The 19,574-nt window shown below is 39.1% G+C and overlaps 1 protein-coding gene across 8 annotated transcripts in view; it reads right to left on the reverse strand.

The window, feature by feature from the left end:
- The window catches only part of MACROD2 (MACRO domain containing 2), an 888,200-nt gene that overhangs the window by 265,352 nt on the left and 603,274 nt on the right, over positions 1 to 19,574 (reverse strand). For all 8 annotated transcript variants that reach the window (XM_017745239.1, XM_017745241.1, XM_017745240.1 and 5 more), the window contains one exon: positions 7,067 to 7,140. In XM_017745239.1, the coding sequence (XP_017600728.1) occupies positions 7,067 to 7,140 (74 nt within the window). The remainder of the gene's footprint in view (positions 1 to 7,066; positions 7,141 to 19,574) is intronic.

The following is a 19,574-nucleotide window of genomic DNA, read 5'->3' on the forward strand; positions in this document are numbered from 1 at the left end:
TGGGGGGGGTCGCCTGGGCCCGCAGCTGGTCCCCATCCATCCCACCTGGTTTATATCTGCTGGTGACTGCCAGCCAAACCCATCCCTGGCAGGCAGCTTCTCCTATGAGTCTCCCAAAGCACTGTCTCCACAACAGGACCCTCCTTGCAAACCTCCACAGAGCAGACGGAAAACCTTCTCCACCGTCTCCTTCCTCTTACCCCATCTCAGCGCAGCTCCTGCTAAGACCCAGCTGTAATCCACTGATTCAGTTCAGTCAGACACCATTGTGTTGATTTGAGGAGCCAGTTGAAATTATCAGATTTCTGGCTGAAAGCCAGTACAGAAATAACAAGATCTTATCCTGATCTTTTTTGCCATGCAAGAAGTTACAAGAAAAAAAAATAAAGCCACTGTTTCTAGTTATTTTTAAGTATTTTTTCACACAGATCACTACAGTTGTAAGGCCCCTCCAAACATCCAGAAATCACAAGGAAAAATATAAATCAAAGAAACAAGACAAAATCTCAGCCCTGAAGTAGAGACAATTTTGTTAATTTAGCTACACGCCTGTAGAATTTTCAAGCTATCCAGGCTCCTGCTATCATAACTGCTATTAAACTGTAAGGATAAAAAGAATAAATTCTTTGACAAATTTCAGTTATTAGATAGTTAACTGCTGTAAACAGAAAAGTACCCATGCAAAGCTCTGTCTTGTATTAGTGACACTCATTAGCTGTAGCAGAGTTACTGAAGGTGTTTTTTATGCAGTACATGAAGGTTAGATAAACCTTTACAAAGAGGTATTCAGCAAAAACATCTACACTATGCATGGATTTCCTTGCTCCTCCACAAATTTTAGAGGGAACAGCTGACAGAAAGCCACGTCCCCAACTCTTTTCTCCCAGTTTCATTTTGGTCACAAACAAGTATCTCAGAAACCATCCCACAGGACATCGACCTGGGGCATTCCCAGCCATCATGAGCTCTAAGAGTTTTGTCCAGGAGGGTTCCTTCCTGCCTGTTTCTCAGTAGCTGTAGCAAAAATACTAAAACTTTTTCAAGTTAATAAATAAAGCATTATGTGTAACAAAGACAGGCTTTGTCCACTTGGCTTTATCAGCCCTCTAACTAAACAGCAGCCTGAAGAACATATAAGAAAAGCATTGCTGCCTTGGCAGCTGCCTTATCATTTCAGAAAATGACTTGTCTGTTGGGATGATAGTTAGATTTGGGCTTTGGGGACAGCACTGAATCTCTCTGAGCCTGGTGAGAGAGCAGCTATACAGAGCAAGTAAATCATTTTAATTTTGTACCAGTTGAAAAGCATTTTTTTCTTCGACTTCAGCAAGATGACAGTGGCATGATGGCTGATTTTCATTTCAATCAGAGCAGCATATGATTACCACCTAATTAGAATGTAGAAATAGAAAGGAGATCATTTTTTAACCTACCCAAGAGAACAGTTCTGGGGGAGGGGAGGAGATGATGTTAATCAAGTGATATTGGCATATCAGAGAGACCAAAATAGCCAGATGAATTTTTATCGGCATGCTTACTGTCCTTGAGGATCTGTCAGTTGGCTTCAATAGAAACCTGTATTTTTCAGAGCTTTATTTCTGAGTAATAAATATTCTTTAAAATAAATACATGTCACCGCAGGCCCAAACTTGCTGTAAAAGATACCACCTTAGGCATAAATACATATATATTTGCCAAAATTTCACATGGTTTTGTTGACAACCGTAAAACTGTAAACATGGAACCTAACAAATCAAAACTAAAAGTCATGCTGTCTTAAGGGGAGTTGTTTGCATTAATACACGTTTGGGGTTTTTTTCAACTTGCTTTCATTAATTAAATATTGTCAGCTAGCTACTCTACTCCTTTCTGGAATGCATTTTGCAAGTTAGTTGCTCTGCCCTAGAGAAATTTAACTGAGGTTATGTTAAATGGAACTGCATCAGGAAACATCTTCCAAGACACGCTGTCTCCATCTGCGTCCTCCTGCAGAGATAAAGAGTACCTCATCTCAAGATGCTACTTTGTTTAATTGTCTCTGAAGAATGAAGAGCCAGAATTAGATTGCTGAGACCACCAAAAGGAGGGGGTTAGAGAAATTAAAAACAAAATAAAATTAATAGTGAAATGATCCTTCAGGCAAGCCCGCCTTGTGCAATAGAGAGCGGTGGCAGCGCTCCCTTTGCTCTGCCCTCCCAGGCAGTAGCTGGTCATCACAACATCTCTCTCCAAACTGGTCACCAGTACCCAGCACCATTTTAGGTGTGTGAGATATCCTGCCTTTAGCTACCTCAGTAGTGGAAAATACCCCCATATATTATATTTGGATGGAGCACAGTACAAAAGGAAGCACAGGCGCAGGGCACCCATGTTGGAGTGCGCCTAAGTAGACAAACTGGGGTTTCCTCACGAACATTTTTGTCAGGAGGAGTATAGCAAGTGTGATCCCGACCACCTCCCCACCCCCATTAAAACAGAGTTTCACTAATTTCATCTGGACTGGGATTTGGCCCACCCTGCTTTGCTGGAAATGGTCATGGGGTTTTTTTGGCTATGGGATGATACATTAGTACCTGCTAAAACAGAAGGACCTCATGTATTTCAGGCAAAATAAGAAGAAAGTCTCTCTTCAGCAATGAGTCTAACGAAAGGAATCAAGAATGTGCTGATTTATTTCCCATTTATGTGCTTTTAATTTGTATCAGTTATTTCAACAGCACATACATTGCCATCGCAATTTCCTAGTTGTTGTTCTACCAGGGTGTATAATAAATGTTGTGAGATACTGTGCAAGAGAAAGAACAATACTTTGAACTAAATGTGCTGTTAAATTAATGTCTTTCCTTGAGCAGTGAAAAAGTCCTGAGGCTTTTCATGTCAGTGTATTGTATGGTGAGGCATACACTGAGACCTTTTTAGTTTTCAACCTTTTGAGAAACATAGCAAAGCAAAAGTAGATAGTTTCTATTATTGCACACATTCCTAGGTACCTGCCACAAAAACCCAAAGATAAGCCTCTCCCCATCACCTCCAATAATGTAGGGGGGACAGTATTTAAAGCTGTCACAATGTTTTTGAGATACCATTATGGGAAATCAGGTGGCAACACTTCAGACCTTGCCAAATTATCCCAGAAAGAAATATTCTGACCTGTTCAAAGAACTTAATGTGCATTTTAAAATGAATCCCAGGGTATAATTTCCCAAAGAGTGGACTCAAATTCTATTTTGTGCTCTGAAGAATTCTATTAAACCTCTAGAGCACTTTGTGAAATGTGAAAACACAGTTTGCTAAGGAGATAGCCTAGGTGCTCTGCAGTAAATTAACCACTACTGCTGACTGAGGCCATACTGGGAAGCTTGCTCCAAGGGATTTCTACACTTACAGCATAACACCATTTACCAACTTCTAAACTAGATTTGCCCTCTGGCTGCAAGTCAGCAGACCTTGGTGTAAAGCATGGCCAGAGATTAGTTTGACTAAGGGCTTCATTTCAAGAGCGGATCAGTGCTGCCGTTACACACAACTCAGTCCAAACCACTACTTACAATAGGGTTGTTTTCCCCAGCCAAGTTTATGTAGTTGACTTTTAGGCTGCTGGACTATGGCGGCTGTATGTTGAGTAAATTACAATAGAAACATATCTCTGTTGCTTTGTAACAATTAACCTCAGAAAGGCACTAACTCCATTTGCATGGTAATGAGACATTCATCTGAGTGACATCAGAGTTAAGCATGCTAATAAGTTTTTATACAAACACCTGAGGGGTCAAGCACAACCATGGACTTGGATAAGAAAACCTTTTATTAAATGCAAATCACTTGTCTTTTAAATACTATGACAGAGAAATTTGCAGGACTCCAACACAGCTTGCAGGAGTAATTCAAGTTACATTTTCAACCCCCTGGGCTGACTAAGAAATATAGCAACTGATTTATTTATATTTGGAATTAGTATCAGTATGTAAAAAAATCTTCATTATAGTATCAAAGGAAAGAAGTACTACAGGAAGGTAGAGAGGTGAAAACAAGAATATTGCCTTATCTTTCCCAAATTTGTCGCAGATTCCTGGGTTGCTGGAAGGAAGAGGAGACATGGCTGCTGTAGAGCACAACAAAAGACTTGGAATATTTTCAGCTTTCCTTCTTATACACCTGCTTTTGCCAGGTGTCTTTCTATGGAGGCAGATTCCCTAGTGAGCATGCTATCTATCTTGCACTAAAACTTCTTGAATTCACTCAGTCAATTCACATTCTACAACCAAAGAGTTTGAGACCTTAGTGAGTGGTTAGGTCCAAGGGCATAACTGGCTGCCAGACACCTTTGGGACTAAAGGAGCAGAACCTTCTCACAGGTAAGGCTGATTGCAGAACAAAGGTTGAGGGAAAGTAGTTGACTTTGATTAATTTAACTCTGGCACAGCCAAGTGCAGGAGGCCTCTCTTGTTAAGGAGAGGCTGTTAGCAGGACACACCAACCCATCCTGACAGTGCAGGCAGTACCAAGGGAGCAGGTTTGGTCAGTGATAACAGGAACGAGATGTGGACAGCACTCTGAAAAGCTGCCCTCGTGCCAGATTGTTAGAGGTTTTGCTCCCAGACTAGAAAATGTGAACTTAAATATCCAGTGGGTGTAGTGGGAATCGCTCTGTCTTTAAGAAAGAACTTTGTAGAAAGGACTGTATCATATGGCTGCGTGCAATAAGAGGAAACTCTATTAAAGAACAGAAAGTCCTTTTCAGACCATTGCTGTATGATGAGCTACTTCAGGGAAAAGCTTGGGTAATGTATAATATTACTACTCAAAGCACAAAATCTAATCCAAGGGAGTAAGTGTACACATCCCTGGAAGTGTTCAAGGCCAGGATGCATGGGGTCCTTGAGCAGCCTGGTCTAGTGGGTAGCATCCCTGCCTAGAGCAGGGGTTGGAACTAGATGTACTTAAAGGTCCCTTGCAATGCAAACCATTCTGTGATACCATAATATAAAATTGATCAGATTGACATCTGGCACAGAGATACATCAATTCCTTCAAACCAGATAACTATGCTCACCTTGCTATACCCATTAAATAACAGCAGCCCAGTAATGGTATGCTTCCCAAAGATCCCTTTTACTGCATAAGTTACTGCTGTCTTCAATAAAATTAAGTATCTTTATTTTGCTGCTGTCCTATTTATGATATGTAAAACATGCTAGCGTGCCATAGTCTAAAACTCAAGCCAGTGGATTGTGGAAAAACCTTAGGAAGAGGGTAAGCTTTATGTGAGAAAGTACAAAGCTGTGGATAACCACACCCTCGAAATGTATCTTGACGGAGACCTAATACTCCACTTCCTTCGAAAATCAACAAAAACTCTGGGGGACCAGCTCTGAATCACCATAATCAATATGGCGATATGATTTCCACTAATTGCACCACCCGTATGTCTTCAAGTGCATCGAACAGCGTGAGACCACAGCTTGGTGAGGCTAGGATTCAGGACGTCAGGAAGACAACATATAAGACAACTATGAGCTGTAATCGTCCAAATTGAAAAAACAGCTGTGGTGTGAGATCAGTAGGATAACTTTAAGCAATTGCTTTAGGATAGCCTGGGCTACTTTCACTGTCCAACATTATAAACTACAGCTACTTATTTAAAAGTAATTCTGGTTAAACTGGAGTTTGTGAGGACCAAGGCAGGAGGTGTCTATACAATACAGACTCAGCTTTTGAGGAAGAAAAGCTTATTTCTGAAGGAGAAACCAAAACCAAACCTTTTAGCCTATTTTTTAAATTATGTGATAAAAATTAAGCTAGGAGAAATTATAAGATGGTAAGCAGCACAAACATATTGGTTTTAGCCTTACACGCCAAGGTAAAAATTACAAACAGACAAGATCCCAAAAATAAAAGTTTAGGGCTAAGCTCATGAGATTGAGGCATTAACAGTGTTAATGAAGCCTGTCCATCCAAAACTCCTGCTTCACTGCTCAGATTTCTAGCTGTGGGAAGCAACTGTGACAGCAGTGAAAGCCAAAGCAACCAGCGCTACAAAAAAATCAGTGTCCAAACAGGTATGCACTCCTTAGTGCACTTCCAGGTTTGAAAACCTCAATGTATCACTCAAATCTCAACATATTACTTCCTTTCAATTCAAATTTGGCAAAAACCCCAAACCAAACCACATAAACCCACTAAATTCATACCCTGATCAGATATCAGATTCTTGGGAAAAAATAGGCTCCCTGAATATATTGCTAGAGGAAAAATACTACTAATTATGTCCCTGTATGCAGTGCTTCTCCACTGGATGCTTTGTTCAATGTTTTCAGACAAAATGCTGAACAACTTTAACTGTCTGAAATCTGCTGGCTGTCGTCATAAGGAAACAGGCAGACTGTTAGTTTAAGACTTGATTATTTTATTTGATTTGCCACTTCTTCACTGCACTTCTCCAATCCAACACTAGGAACACAGACAAAAACTAGAAAGAAGAGAGATGCAGATCATTCTGTTAAAAGCACTTTTTGTCTTGTACAAATAACCACTGTTGCCACTGGAAGATGACCAGTACTACTAAAAATTCACATATTTAGTGTTTCTGGGAAAATGAACACTTAACAGTAAGCAAACAAAAAAAAATAATAAAAATAGAAAATAGAATCCTACAGCTCTTTACTGTAAAGTGACCTCTGGAACACCACTGACCTTTGTGGCCATTTCCACTGACAACTGGTATACATATTTCCTTTCCAGGAATCTCTTCATTATTATCCAAAAACTCTGACACTCAGAAACAGCTCAGGAAAAGAATAGTCTTCTGCTTTGCCAGGAAAGATTACAATGTACAGGAAATGCACAGTATGGTTTCAAACAAAGGTATTTCTTTTGAACTCTAGTATAGCTTTTAGATATAAAAATCTTCCCTTGGCTATATTGTCCTGACCTGACTTCACTGGTCTTAAGAATAAATAATAAAAGACTGCAAGGCTCAAGCCTATGTTTACTCTTTTCACAGTTTTGGAGTCAAAGACCATAACCTTAAACAGAAATTTGAAAAAAAATTTATTTTATTCCATACCTCATTGTGATTCTTGCTTAACCATTCCTTAATAGTGTTAAGGGCAATGATGGCAGCAGGCTCATTTGGAAAACCTAAAAAGAGAAGAAATGAGAGATAAATAAAAGGCATATATTTCTTTTATACTTAAGAAAACAAAAATCTGGGCTTTTTTTCTCCCTATTCTTTAAAATATTTTAGAACTACATTTGGTCAACTCCCTTCTTCACAGATTTGTATAAAGATTTTAGGTAACATCAGTTACATTTTTCCCCAGCTAAATAAATTGAAAATAGGCCTAACAATGCTTTATTGGACTTTTTTTTTACTTGACTCTAGTTAAGAAAGGTCCACTGCTCAAGAAAAGAAGAAACAATAGAGAGCTATACATGTGTCATTCTAGGCAGGCAACTATTCAATACATATATCACAGTAACAAATACTAGGCTTACATTTCATGGCAGCAAGAAAAATTCAGACATTTCCTAAGGCATAAGGGCTTTCTTAAGGCTTTCTTTCTTTAATCCATCTGTCAGCAAAACTTTACCACACTATGACCCCAGTGCCATAGGCCTTATAAAGAGAGGGATGTTTGAGTTGGAAATCTCTCAATTTATGAGCTAAATCATAACAAACAACTTTGGAAATTAAAGAATTCATGAAGCATAAGCATATGAACTTAAGGCCTTATGTTGCATGATATATTAGCAATAGTAACTCCCCCCAGCAGTAAACAATATCAAAAATCTTTCCACGGATACAGACTTTTTGCTTTGATGGTTTCTACCTATCAAATCCAAGGATGCTTTCATTACTTAGGCACCTTAATTTAATTTTCCTTTAAATTCCTAACTTCGGGGCAGCACATCATTTCTGTGAGGATTTAAAAACAGAACCTCATAAGCTGTATGAATCGCTCTCAGTAGGTTAGATTAATAGATCAGGCTTTGAAAAGGTGGAGCTGCAGGCACAGTGGACAAGCAAGCAAGAGGGTTAGAGTCACGAAATTTAGCATACAGCTATGTAGATACAGCCTTTCTTACATCATACATCACCCTTGCACCATAAACTGAAACACAGATACTGCAAAAAATTACAAATTTTTAGCTTTTTGACTTATATCTTCTTTAACCCTTTTTCAGAACTTGTGCAATGCAAGATTACAAAAAAAACCCCAAACCAAACCAAAATACCTCCACTGAATTACATTCCCAAAACATCCCTCCCTGTAAATGGACTCTGCAAAGATTTGCTCCAGCAGCATGTGTACTATTTTGAAATGACAGATGACAACCATTCATCAAGAAAAGCAAGTAAAATAGTCAATTTTGGATAATACCAACATTTAGCATGTGCTTCCTTTGAATACATTTCTCAATAAAGCACATTTTAACATTTCTAAAAACATACTTACCAAGTCCAAGATAAAAAATTAGGTTAGACCCTACAAATGTTACTGTGGATACTTCTGTTGCTGCTGGGAAAATATATTCTTATAACATTTAATAATGCTGCTGATACCATCAAGGCATATGTCTCATGGCACCAACTAATGACCACTAGCAAAACCCAAAGCGGGGACTTCCAATAGCCTCATTTTCATAATATAAAATAACAGAGCTCTAAGCAGACCATCTGCTCAAATTAGTAATATTCTAGCTAACAAACTGGGACTTTTTCACATAGAAATTGCATACCCTGAGTGCGGTAGCTCTGCCCGGACATAAAATGAACACCATGCACAAAGACAAATGTGTATTTCAGACAATTGATATACTATTGTTTATGCACTGAATGGTTTATTTTCAGAACAATTCTCCCTCCATCAAGATTAACTTTTCAGGCTTGTTTTTCACTTCCTTGCAGCAGAGTAGTTGGCCAAAACGGTGATAAAGCACTGGGGATTGTACAGAATCTCTCCATAAATTGTACACTACTTAGAAACTGCTGCCATACTAACCAGTCTTAAATAGAACTTTATCTAGAAAACTGGTGTTCGATTACTCCTCAGTCACCACAATGTAAAGGAAACAGATCAGCAACCTAAATAAACAGCCTTGAATTCCGTGTACGATTTCAGAAAATCTGTTGAAATCCATCAGAGACTTTTATGATTACCTATCCCCCAAAGAGAATCATCTAATTAGCATTTTACACACATTTCTGTTAATTTTAAGGAAAGGATTATCTTACTGACTATGCAGAAGCAGGATGGAATTAGCCTCCTGTTGCAAACCCTGCACCAGCACAAAAGCCCCTGTGTCTCTGATTCTCAAACAGAAAAACAGTTTTGTTTATAGGACTGGGTGAAAGGAAGATAAAGCGAGATGGGATCTTTTAAAACATGTTTTTGCATTGTTTTTATCTCTAACCTACATTTGCCTGCCATAACAGTTCTGGTCTGCTCCCATCTGCACCCCCATCCCCCCTTTCCCACTTTCAGCGAGAAAGCAATCTCAGGAAGCACGTGGGAATCAAATTACTTGAGAGAAATGAGCTCGAGAAGCCTCACAGTTAACTGACTGCTGGAGCAGCAGCTCAGGCAATTCTGGCTAAAGGCTCAATTTCACAAAAGATAAAACAGGTAAAGTAATGAGTGACACTCGGCCGTGTTACTGCAGTGAGTGCTCCTCCAGCATACTGAAAAGAACAAGGGCACATAAAAGCACACATTGGCCATGAGGTACAGCACTTCACTGGGTTTATCTGCCTGGAGAAAAAGGGAGGGTTGGCGAGTGGTATGTCATGGACAGGTGTGTGGTGAAGTGCACCTACCCACACACAGGTATCTAACTTGGACTGAGCTTTCTACATCCTCCACTGCCACAGTGAACACCGTGGCAACATACCCAGCTATATCACAAAAACAGCTCAGGCTGTGTCTGGTTCCTGAAGAGCTGCTTCAGCAAATGAGAATTTTACTGCCACCATCTGCATTTTTCAGTGCCAGCTGATCACATCTCACCATCCGTTACCAGGATCCCAACTTCTCAAGTACAGCAAAATACTGGATGTGAGCAGCCACTCCTCTAGTGCCCCTCTGAGTTCAGGAGCTGTCCTTTACAGCACACCTTTCATCATTACAGCTGATGGCACAGAGGGTGCAAGCCTGCTAAGTCAGTAGGAACAAGGGTGTGCATGCTGCTACCATCACATAAAGTACACCTCATCTGAACTCTACTGCTTTTGGTATGTCTTTGCACAGATACTACCCACAGTGAAAGCCTAGGGAAGCTTTGAGAGGTCTTCAAACTTATGAGCTTCTGCAACTCTTTCTAGGGCTTTACCAACTTACTCTTGGAAATTGTAACCCTGACCTGTGAAATGGCTGGCAAAGCAAGCTCTAGGCTGAGTCCTTGCAGTCATCACGGCAATAATTTTCCTGCAAAGTCATGATAAGATATGGCAGAATTATTCTGAAGTATCTGATATGAAATAAATGTGCTGTTTTAGGGAGAAGAGTGTGGAGGAGAACTAAGATAGTAACTAGAGATACACACTGACATTCCCATTACATTTTGTATTTATTCCCTGGAACATAACTGGTAAGAACATAAGTCCCCCTGTTTCATCAGTGTAGAGAAAATATGCAATGAATTCCCTATTGTTAGACACCCTTTTGTAAATGCTCAGTATTTTGTGCTTGGGGGATTCAGCAGAGAAACATTTACTCAATTGTGAATGTCTGTTACTCTTTGCCTAATTTATCTGTGCAGTATCAGAAAAACGTACACCAGTAGTTTATAGAAACATAGACTATTCTGAGTTGAAACATACCCACAAGGATCATAAGAGTCCAGCTCCTGGCCCTGCACAATGTTCTTCAAAGCATAACAGTGCAACAAGGATTTTGTGACACAAAACTAACAGAAATCTATTTCAGGGACTCCCAAACTATGTGGAGATTCTGGCAGGTTTATCTGCCTCTTTTACTGTGCTTGATCCAATCTCACTAAAAATGTCTAACTTACAATCAGGTAATGCCACCTCTCCATGAAAAGCCCATTAACAAAACACAGGTATTAAGTAATCAAACTTTAATATGATCTATCTGAGGATTAAGATAACATTATAATGGGAGGGCTATAATACTAACAAGCAAATGTCAATCCAGAAAATCACTGCAGTAGCTATAGGGATAAGTGTTATAATTTGTCAGTTTAACTGAGATGCCTAATGTTTTCTGTAAATCAACTCATCCTGATAAAAAAAAGGTCTGTATCTTTTTTTTATTTTTGTTAGCACAGCCTAAGTGCTGGGCAGGTTTTTATTCATTTAAAACATGTTCCCTTCTCTATGGATTCTAAAAGGCTTGTCACAGGCTTAATATTCTTATTTGCCAGTTTTAATGGTTTCATTTTGAAGCAAATCATGAAAGGAACCAAATGCACATAAACACAAATAATAATTATGTGTTTTCATATTTTCTCAGAAAAATATCTACACTGGCATATTTGTGCATATATCAAGATGTAACAGTTTGCAGACTGTTCCTGTGTGCTAAAATCAACCCTGAGTCCCATGGCTTAATCAACAAGACTGTTAAAATGGAAAAACTTCCATGTTTTAAGTTTATAAATTTGTCAATATGTTTATAAATATATAAATTATGCTCTTCAAATAGTAGCTTGTCACATTTTTAAACTGTGGGACTGTATTGAAGGCTGTCTCTGCAGCCAGTACGACAGGGTATCTCCACCATGCATCAAGTACTTGCTGTGTGGGAATCATCAGCACCAGATGGCATGGAATATAAAGATGTTTTAAAGAAAAGAAGAATGGGAAAGAAGAGGGGGGGAAAGAAGAGAAAAAAGATTCCAAGCATTTATTCCATACATGTTCTGAAATCCAGTATTGGTACTATAAATACCTTCTGAATCACAACAGACACATAAATAACTGCGCTTCATAAGGGCCATGTGGGCTAAGGCCAGCTATTGACAACACAGATGATAGTGCTTATGACAATAAAAGAGAACAAATGAGATGCACAGCCCAGCATGCCTGAGGTAGGGTTAACTCAATACATCCACTTGTCCTTCAGCTGTGAAATAAGCAGCATAATCTTGCAACTGATCCCATATAATCATCTTGTCAAAGATGAATTTTAGTAGTCAAAATGAATTCACTCATGCTAGGTTGATTCCCATTACTATGGTAAATCCGTTCTGTTTGGAAGCAGAGATGATAGTGTTCTACCAAAAAGCTTATTGTGCTGCTATTCTTGAGCTTTTTTCTTTTTTCTCTCACTCTTCTTTCTTTTCTTTTTTTTTTTTTTTTTAATAACCATTGTCACATAGTGATTGGACAAACAAGCTAAGTTCCTACCTTGATCATTTCTGTGGACACTGATAACCTGGAAAGAAAATACCCTCATTTGGATCAGCTACGTTGAAGACTAAACAGATGAGCCATGAATCTTCTGCTAAATAACCTACCTTGCCTTATTGAGCTCATTCAGCCAGAGAAAACCTTATTTGCTGTCCACTCAAAAAGTAACTCTAAGAAAGACAGTGAAATTAAGTACTGTGAAAAGCCAGTAACCTTTCTGTTACCCCGAGGAACAAAGTTGCTCCAATTCACTGTATCCTTTGTGGACTGTGCTACAGTAATTAATTATCATTCATGTAAAACAAAAAGGGGAAATAAGAAATTTTAAAAATGCATAAACAAAACATTATTCTGAAGAAATTGTTATATGCTACTCGATTCCTCCCAAGAAACGTACAGACCTTTACATTTTCCTCGAGTGAAAAAATTCAGCAGCAACAGAAAACTACGTGCAGTTCCTGAAGAATGATTTCCACTTGCATTCAACTGACATGACAGATGCAGCTGGTAGAAGGTGGTTAATAAAGAATCTTGAAAGAACTTCTCTCCTCTGATAGTGACACAGAGCTGGTAGAGAACTGAAATAAGGGAGAGCCTTTCTTCAGCCATCAAAGTGCATTGGGTAGCACAGGGATCCTTGGTTAAGTCAGTCAGGGTCAATGTTGGCAACAGGGAACATGATGAAATTCAAGCAAGCCAGTGAAGTCAAGACAAGTTGCAGGTTAAGATACATGGACTCTCTGGTAACAGGGCTTGCTCAGCCTTGGCTTGTCAGAAAACGTGCCCAGTGTCTGCTGTCTGACAGGGGCCTCTCGTCTCATCAGCACAACTCACCTGCACCATCTACAACTCAGGTGCTTTTCTATTGTATGCCTGGGCTCAGCTTAAGGCTGTGGCTGAAAGAAGTCAGTTGCCAAAAGGTGGCTAAGATGCAAGACAAACAATGTCACTGCTGTTTTCTCTGAAACACACAGTGTCACACCATGCTTCACTTCACACTCTGCCATGTTGATACCATTGGAAAAATACCTGCCATATAATTGTGTTAAAAGTGTCAGCTGAACAGAGATATACACTGTAATTATGTAGGTCATGGGAGCATAGGCTTGCAACAATAAGCCTAAAGACTCCACTGAAGAAAAACTAGATTTCAAGTTTACTGAGTTGTTTGATATTAACTAGCATTGGAGAGGGGAAGAAGTTTTAGTGAAAATGCATTTACACTTGGACTACTGAGGAGGAACACAGTTCCCCTATGAGAACCTTGCTGCAGGAAGTATCATAATGCCATTCTGAAGGAGAGCTGCATGAGTGTAAGAATTTCACTTTTCTGCAGTAGTCAGTACACTTTTTTTATTAGAAGTCAAGGTTTTGGTTTCATTTTTCCATCATTTGTAAAGGACTATGCTTGCAGGGGGATCACATCATGGAGAAATGGATTCTCTAGCAGTCTTGTAAAAAAACCATAGAAAGGCATACTTGGAGACTCTGGGAAGCAAAACTGCTTTGTAGCTGTGCTGTTTTTACTGTGCTGTGTGCTGGAGCTCTTCTGTCTGTCAGGGAATTTCTAATGCCCAAGCAGAACATTAAGGCTTCAAGCTGAGCATAGTAGGGAAAAGATCAGAAAGACACCAGCGCAACAGTGAAAGAAAAAAGATCTCACTGCTCTGGCCATTAGCATACTCCCATGGTAAGAGAAAGCACACACAATGCAAATGCAAGTGGAAGATATACTCACGCAGGCAGTTTTGCAATTATAAAATCTACCTATGAGAGTGTATATGCAATGTCTGTGTAAATTACAGAGCTGTTTAAACACATGTATGCAGCTGTTCCTGAGCTCAAGCACATCATTCTCCTTTAAACACACTTTACACCATATCCAGAATTGCTATTCCAGAAACAAGCATTGTACAAAGAAATGTTAATTGAAAGACATTTTGAAGTGTACATGAGCTTCCTAATACAGAGTATTTAATCTTCTATTTAGCCATATATAGCAAGCAAGTCGGGTTTTAGGGTGGCAACATAATACAGCCAAAGTAATTTGAAACAAAGTGTAAAGCACTAGTCAGCTGTGAAATCTCCCATCATACACTGAATTGCACAGCAATGGGATATTGGCTTCAGTGTAGCTACAATTCCAACAAGGTTAAATATTTATTCTACCCACTGATTTAAATAAAAATGCCTTGTTGTTCTCAAGTGAAGCGAAGTGTAAGGAATCAATCCTACCTTCCCAAACTGTCTTGCTAATGCCACAGGAGATAAAACCCAACCAAACCAACCCCCACGCACCCACACACTCTGAATTCCACTTGAAACTGTTACTTTCTCTTGAAAAGTGTGGTCCGGGGCAGTGGTAACCTCAGCCTGCACTGACACTATCCCAGGCCCTCCTTGACACACACTCTCTCTAAGCACCAAGGGATGATCTGTTTTGCAGTGGGAGTAAAGTAATGATTCTATACCTTGCCAAGCCCTGTTCCTCATGGCATTTTGCTATTGATTGCAGGCTCTAACTGAAGGCTCATCTGAAGCAGAGATATTCTTGATGTGCCACTCCTTATTGAGTCTCTGATGTCTACTAATACATCTGCCACTACAGGCTGGGCAGGGGGAGAAGAGGTAGGAATTGCCATGAGAGGCTCACTCTTCTTGCTGACAGGATCTTTGTGCCCACAGTGGGAACCAGGAGAATGCACAGAAGAGCAGCAGATTGAGGTGGAGGAAGAGGACAAGAGGGAGGGAGCATGCAACCTTTCGCTGCAAGACAGGGAGTAGGATTTGGGGGGGAAGGGCTGAATGTGAGAGACAATATCAGGGCTGCTGGCTTTGCTGGAGCTCTCAGTACTTTGACTCAAATAGGCAGCACACTGTGACAGGAGTTACAAGAACTTGGGGAAACACATGTATGAAATGGACATGAGCCACCACGGCAAAATGAAGGGAGATGGCAGCATAGAAAGTCAGAGAAACTTCAGAGGAATCAAACATACACAAGCAATAGTGAAAAAAATACAAAGTTGCATAAAGAACACAGACAGTGTTGCCAGCCCAGCTCTAGCCTTTAAATCACTTCCACCATGTTCAATTGCTCTAACAGATGCAACCCAAAGACCTACCTCGGTTATCTAAAACCAAGAGTATTTGGGGAAGGCCATCCATGCACAGGAACAAACAAAGAACAAACAAAACTATCTGACATTATTTCTACTGAAGTACTGTTCGTATCTCCTGTCCAAGTGAAATCAAAGATTTCCTAAGAGCACATAATCAGCTGAAACAATATATGCTTACTCCTCGTGAAAGGAAAAAAAATAGGAAATAAAGATGTTCTATTATCTTTTTTCCCAAAAGATATATCAGAAGAAAGTTACAGGGCAGGTTGGGTGAAAAAGCAAGATACTGTGTCTGGAACATTTAATCTACTTAGTTCAGTCTTTTTAACAAATACATTATTGATTCTTGGTTTGTCTTTATTATTCACATTGTGGATTTTTTTCCATTCTTGCCTCAGGCAGCAATAAACCATACTGAAGGGTCACACCAGCAGCTATTGTATTCAGGAAATCTACAACAGCTCAAAACTAAAATATTTCCATCCAATCTGGAGTTCAAAAATGCCAGCGCACTTGGGAGGAACAGAGAGGGTGTGCACTCTAAATTTGATGCTTAATGGCTTGTTCTTCGCTGTACAGAAAGGGACTTCATGCTACCTGAACACACACTACATGTACACTATTTAAACAAGTGCTTGTGCAGGTTGTTGGACTTGAAGCATCATTGCACTACCTCAACAATTTTCTGAAGCAATTTTTTAAGAGGAAGCATTTTTTCCCCTTGCCCAGATGCTGCTTAATTTCTGTAGTAGTCATTTGCCTGGCAAGAGGTCAGCACCATATATCCTTCTCTTTGTCCTGCAAGGGTCACAATGTGCCTTATTTGATTTTATGCTCCTGTATGTATCAGCAACCAGCCAATCTACTCTATTTATCATCATTTCAGGATGTATCGCAGCAACAACTTTGTCAAGAAAAACTACATGGAAGCTACCAGCACCTCTTCAACCTTCCTCCCAATGCTGCACCAAAAAAACTTTTTGCATGTTCTGAGATTACAGCAGTATACACAACAGATGAAATGTTATTAGAAAGATTTTTAAGGATTGGAAAAAAGGGAAAAACTGGACTAAAGCAAAAGTAAGGAAAAATTGAAATTTAAAACTCTAATTTCAGCAAACCTGCCTTAGGTTACAAAACTGGTTACAAGAAAGCATTACACACTTACGCTGCTCTTTGCAAAACCTCAAATGCTAAAGGGTATAAAAAAACCATTAATGGGTAAAATATAAAAATATCCTTATCTCTTGGAACACCCTCACCATCGCACTTTTGACTAACAATCTCCCCAAGGAGCAGTTGCTTTTTAAGCCCCATACTGGTAGTTGATCAACAAAATAACCCAGATCTCATCAGATTCTTCAGCGTTTCAAAAGATCACAGCATTAACTGTAAAACAAGTATTTGTTAAAAATACAATTTCTCCAATCTCTAATTTGCATTTCACTCAAAATCATGCATTTATTGAGCCTTGCATTCTTCAATCAAAAAGAAAATTAAATAGCCACTTAAGGCACTTCCAATTCCAGAAATGCAAATCCAATTTAGTCTTGATATGAACTTTAGGTCTTATTGACACTTGTTTTAAATAGCATATTCAACATGCATTCTAGTAAGTGTCAGTGTATTGTTGGGGTTTTTAAAATTTATTTTTAAATCATTAGATGAGCAACCATGTTCTCCTTTAGTAAGGAATGGGATTTCCTAGAGTTCAGAAAGGTTTAACAAACGTCAACATTTCTGGTTAGACCAACAGCAGTAAATCCAGCCTTAAAGTAAAATGATTTAATTTTGTAAGATGCCACTCTTCAGAGGGAAACCAAAAGCCCAAACACACGTTTTTCAAATAATTTTGAACAATATTCAAACTGAAACAGGGGAAAAAGCAATGACAGAGCAAATGACAATTACTGTAGTCCGAAGAAGTGTCCAGATTTGAAGCGAAGGAACTGATGCTATGATTGGTCAGATCAAGCAGCAAAAGATTTGAAAGACTAAGAAATCTCTTTTGTCCAACAATGCAGTACAAATAAGAAGTTGATCTGGACAATTTAAATGTAAATTTCTTACCACCTGTCAGACAACTGAGATTTAAAGACCTCCACTTTAAAACCCAGGCACCTCCAAACCTAGTCTTAAAGTGAAAATTGACCTCCCACCTCAATTTCCTTGTAAATGGGGCCATGTGGCAGTAAAGAGGTTGTTCGTTCCAGCGTTTTATTAAATTTAGGCTATGTGTATGGTTGGCATGAGATGACCCACACTACGCCTGGGGAAAACCACCCTTTCAAGGCAGGTCCATGCCACAGTTAAACACAACTAATCCTCTCGGAAACATGACATCCCAGGAAGATTAGCAGATGGGATATGGAAAAGCATTAAATGCATTGCATAGAGAAACCTCATTGATTGTTAAGCAATGAGGCAAATGAGGGAAAAGAGAAGATTTTTAATTGGGGGTACATAAAAAGAAATTGTGTCAATTCAATAGAGTTTGTTACATAATCAAAAATAATGTAAGCCTTAGGGAACAGCTTTAGCCAATGTGATTTCAATTAAATTTATCAAAACATCCTTGCTATATGTACAATTACACTCAATATAGTTCGCTTTATCATGACAGCTGCACATCTCCAGATTGTGAAAAATACCACTGCAATATTGAGTTGGGTTGGGATTATTTCAGTGAATTATTGATATGCAGACACCAGCCTCCACAGCTCAGTCTTCCTCACATCTCTGGGAACAGAAATCAGTAAAAAAAACTCCCAAAACTGCACAAAGGAGGGAAAGTTGTATGTATGTATCAACGTATGATAGGCAAAGGGCAAAACAGTACCTGGGAGTGAGGGGTAAAAAAAAGTGAGAAACAGCTCTGCAAGCTCCCCTTGCAGGAGGTGGGAGAAGATCTGGGAGTGAGGGGGTGATGTTGAGCGTGGGAAAGATGGGGTTCAGGGGAGACCTTTGCCTCTCACTAGGTAAATCTATTTTAAGTGACAACACATTAAATTAATTTTCCCCAAGTCAGGAATGTTTTGCCCATTATGGTACTTGGCAAGTCACCTCCCTGTCTTCATCTTGGCGCACAAATTTTTTCATCTTGTTTTTGTCCCTGTCCTGCGGAGGAGGAGTAAAAGTAAGCAAGTGGCCAGGTGGGGCATCTGGCAGCAAACATCAAGCCACCATACAGATTCCAACCACAGATTCCTTTTCCATAAAATATTCTACCTATTCTACTTTTTTTTTCACCAAAACACACAACTTGAAAACATGAAAAAAAAAAAAAAAAAGCCACAATCACATGCAGAAAAACCATAAAAAAGGAAGGGAATGGAAAATTAAGGCATGAGAGTACTTGTGCTGGTGAGATCAACATAAGGTACTTGGGGACACATACACCAATGCTAGTTAGACATTTCCAGTTAGATTTACAAAACTAAGAGATCATCATTCTACAAAATCATGGTTGTGTTTTATAGATTAATTGCTAAAGAAAGGACTCCCAAAACAAAGCAGGAAAACTCACAGTTCTGATGAGTCAAACCCAATGAGATCAATACCTATGTTTATGTGAATTATACATATTTATATATGAACTTTGCAAAATAAGCTCATGCAGGTTGGTGCTGATACAAATAAAACCTGCTCCAGGAGACAGAAAAAGAAGAACATACTCAAAGTCTGTGGTGTTATGCCGCTGAAAGTCTGAAGATTATTATTTAAAAATATTACAGAAAGGAAAGGTACACTTGCTATATAAACCATTTAAGAATAAGTAAATAAATTATACTAGCACATACTAATCAATCTATGTTGAAACCACCATATAACCAGCACCCAGTATTTAACTTAAAAGTATTCTAGGAACACAGGAATAAAGTGGTGGGCATCCAAATGAAAGAAGGACCTCTAAAATTCAGAAAGGTTAAAGAAGAAGGATTTGTATTCCTTAGAAAATAGGAGATTACAATTAAACCTGTATGAAACAAATTAATTTGAAGAAACCAGAAGACTAATTGCTGCAGGTTATCTGAGTTCATGCAAACACCAAAAGAAGGGAACTGAAGTCACATTAA

This window comes from Corvus brachyrhynchos, unplaced genomic scaffold (assembly GCF_000691975.1).
Source record: "Corvus brachyrhynchos isolate BGI_N302 unplaced genomic scaffold, ASM69197v1 scaffold69, whole genome shotgun sequence".
Lineage (NCBI taxonomy): Eukaryota > Metazoa > Chordata > Aves > Passeriformes > Corvidae > Corvus > Corvus brachyrhynchos.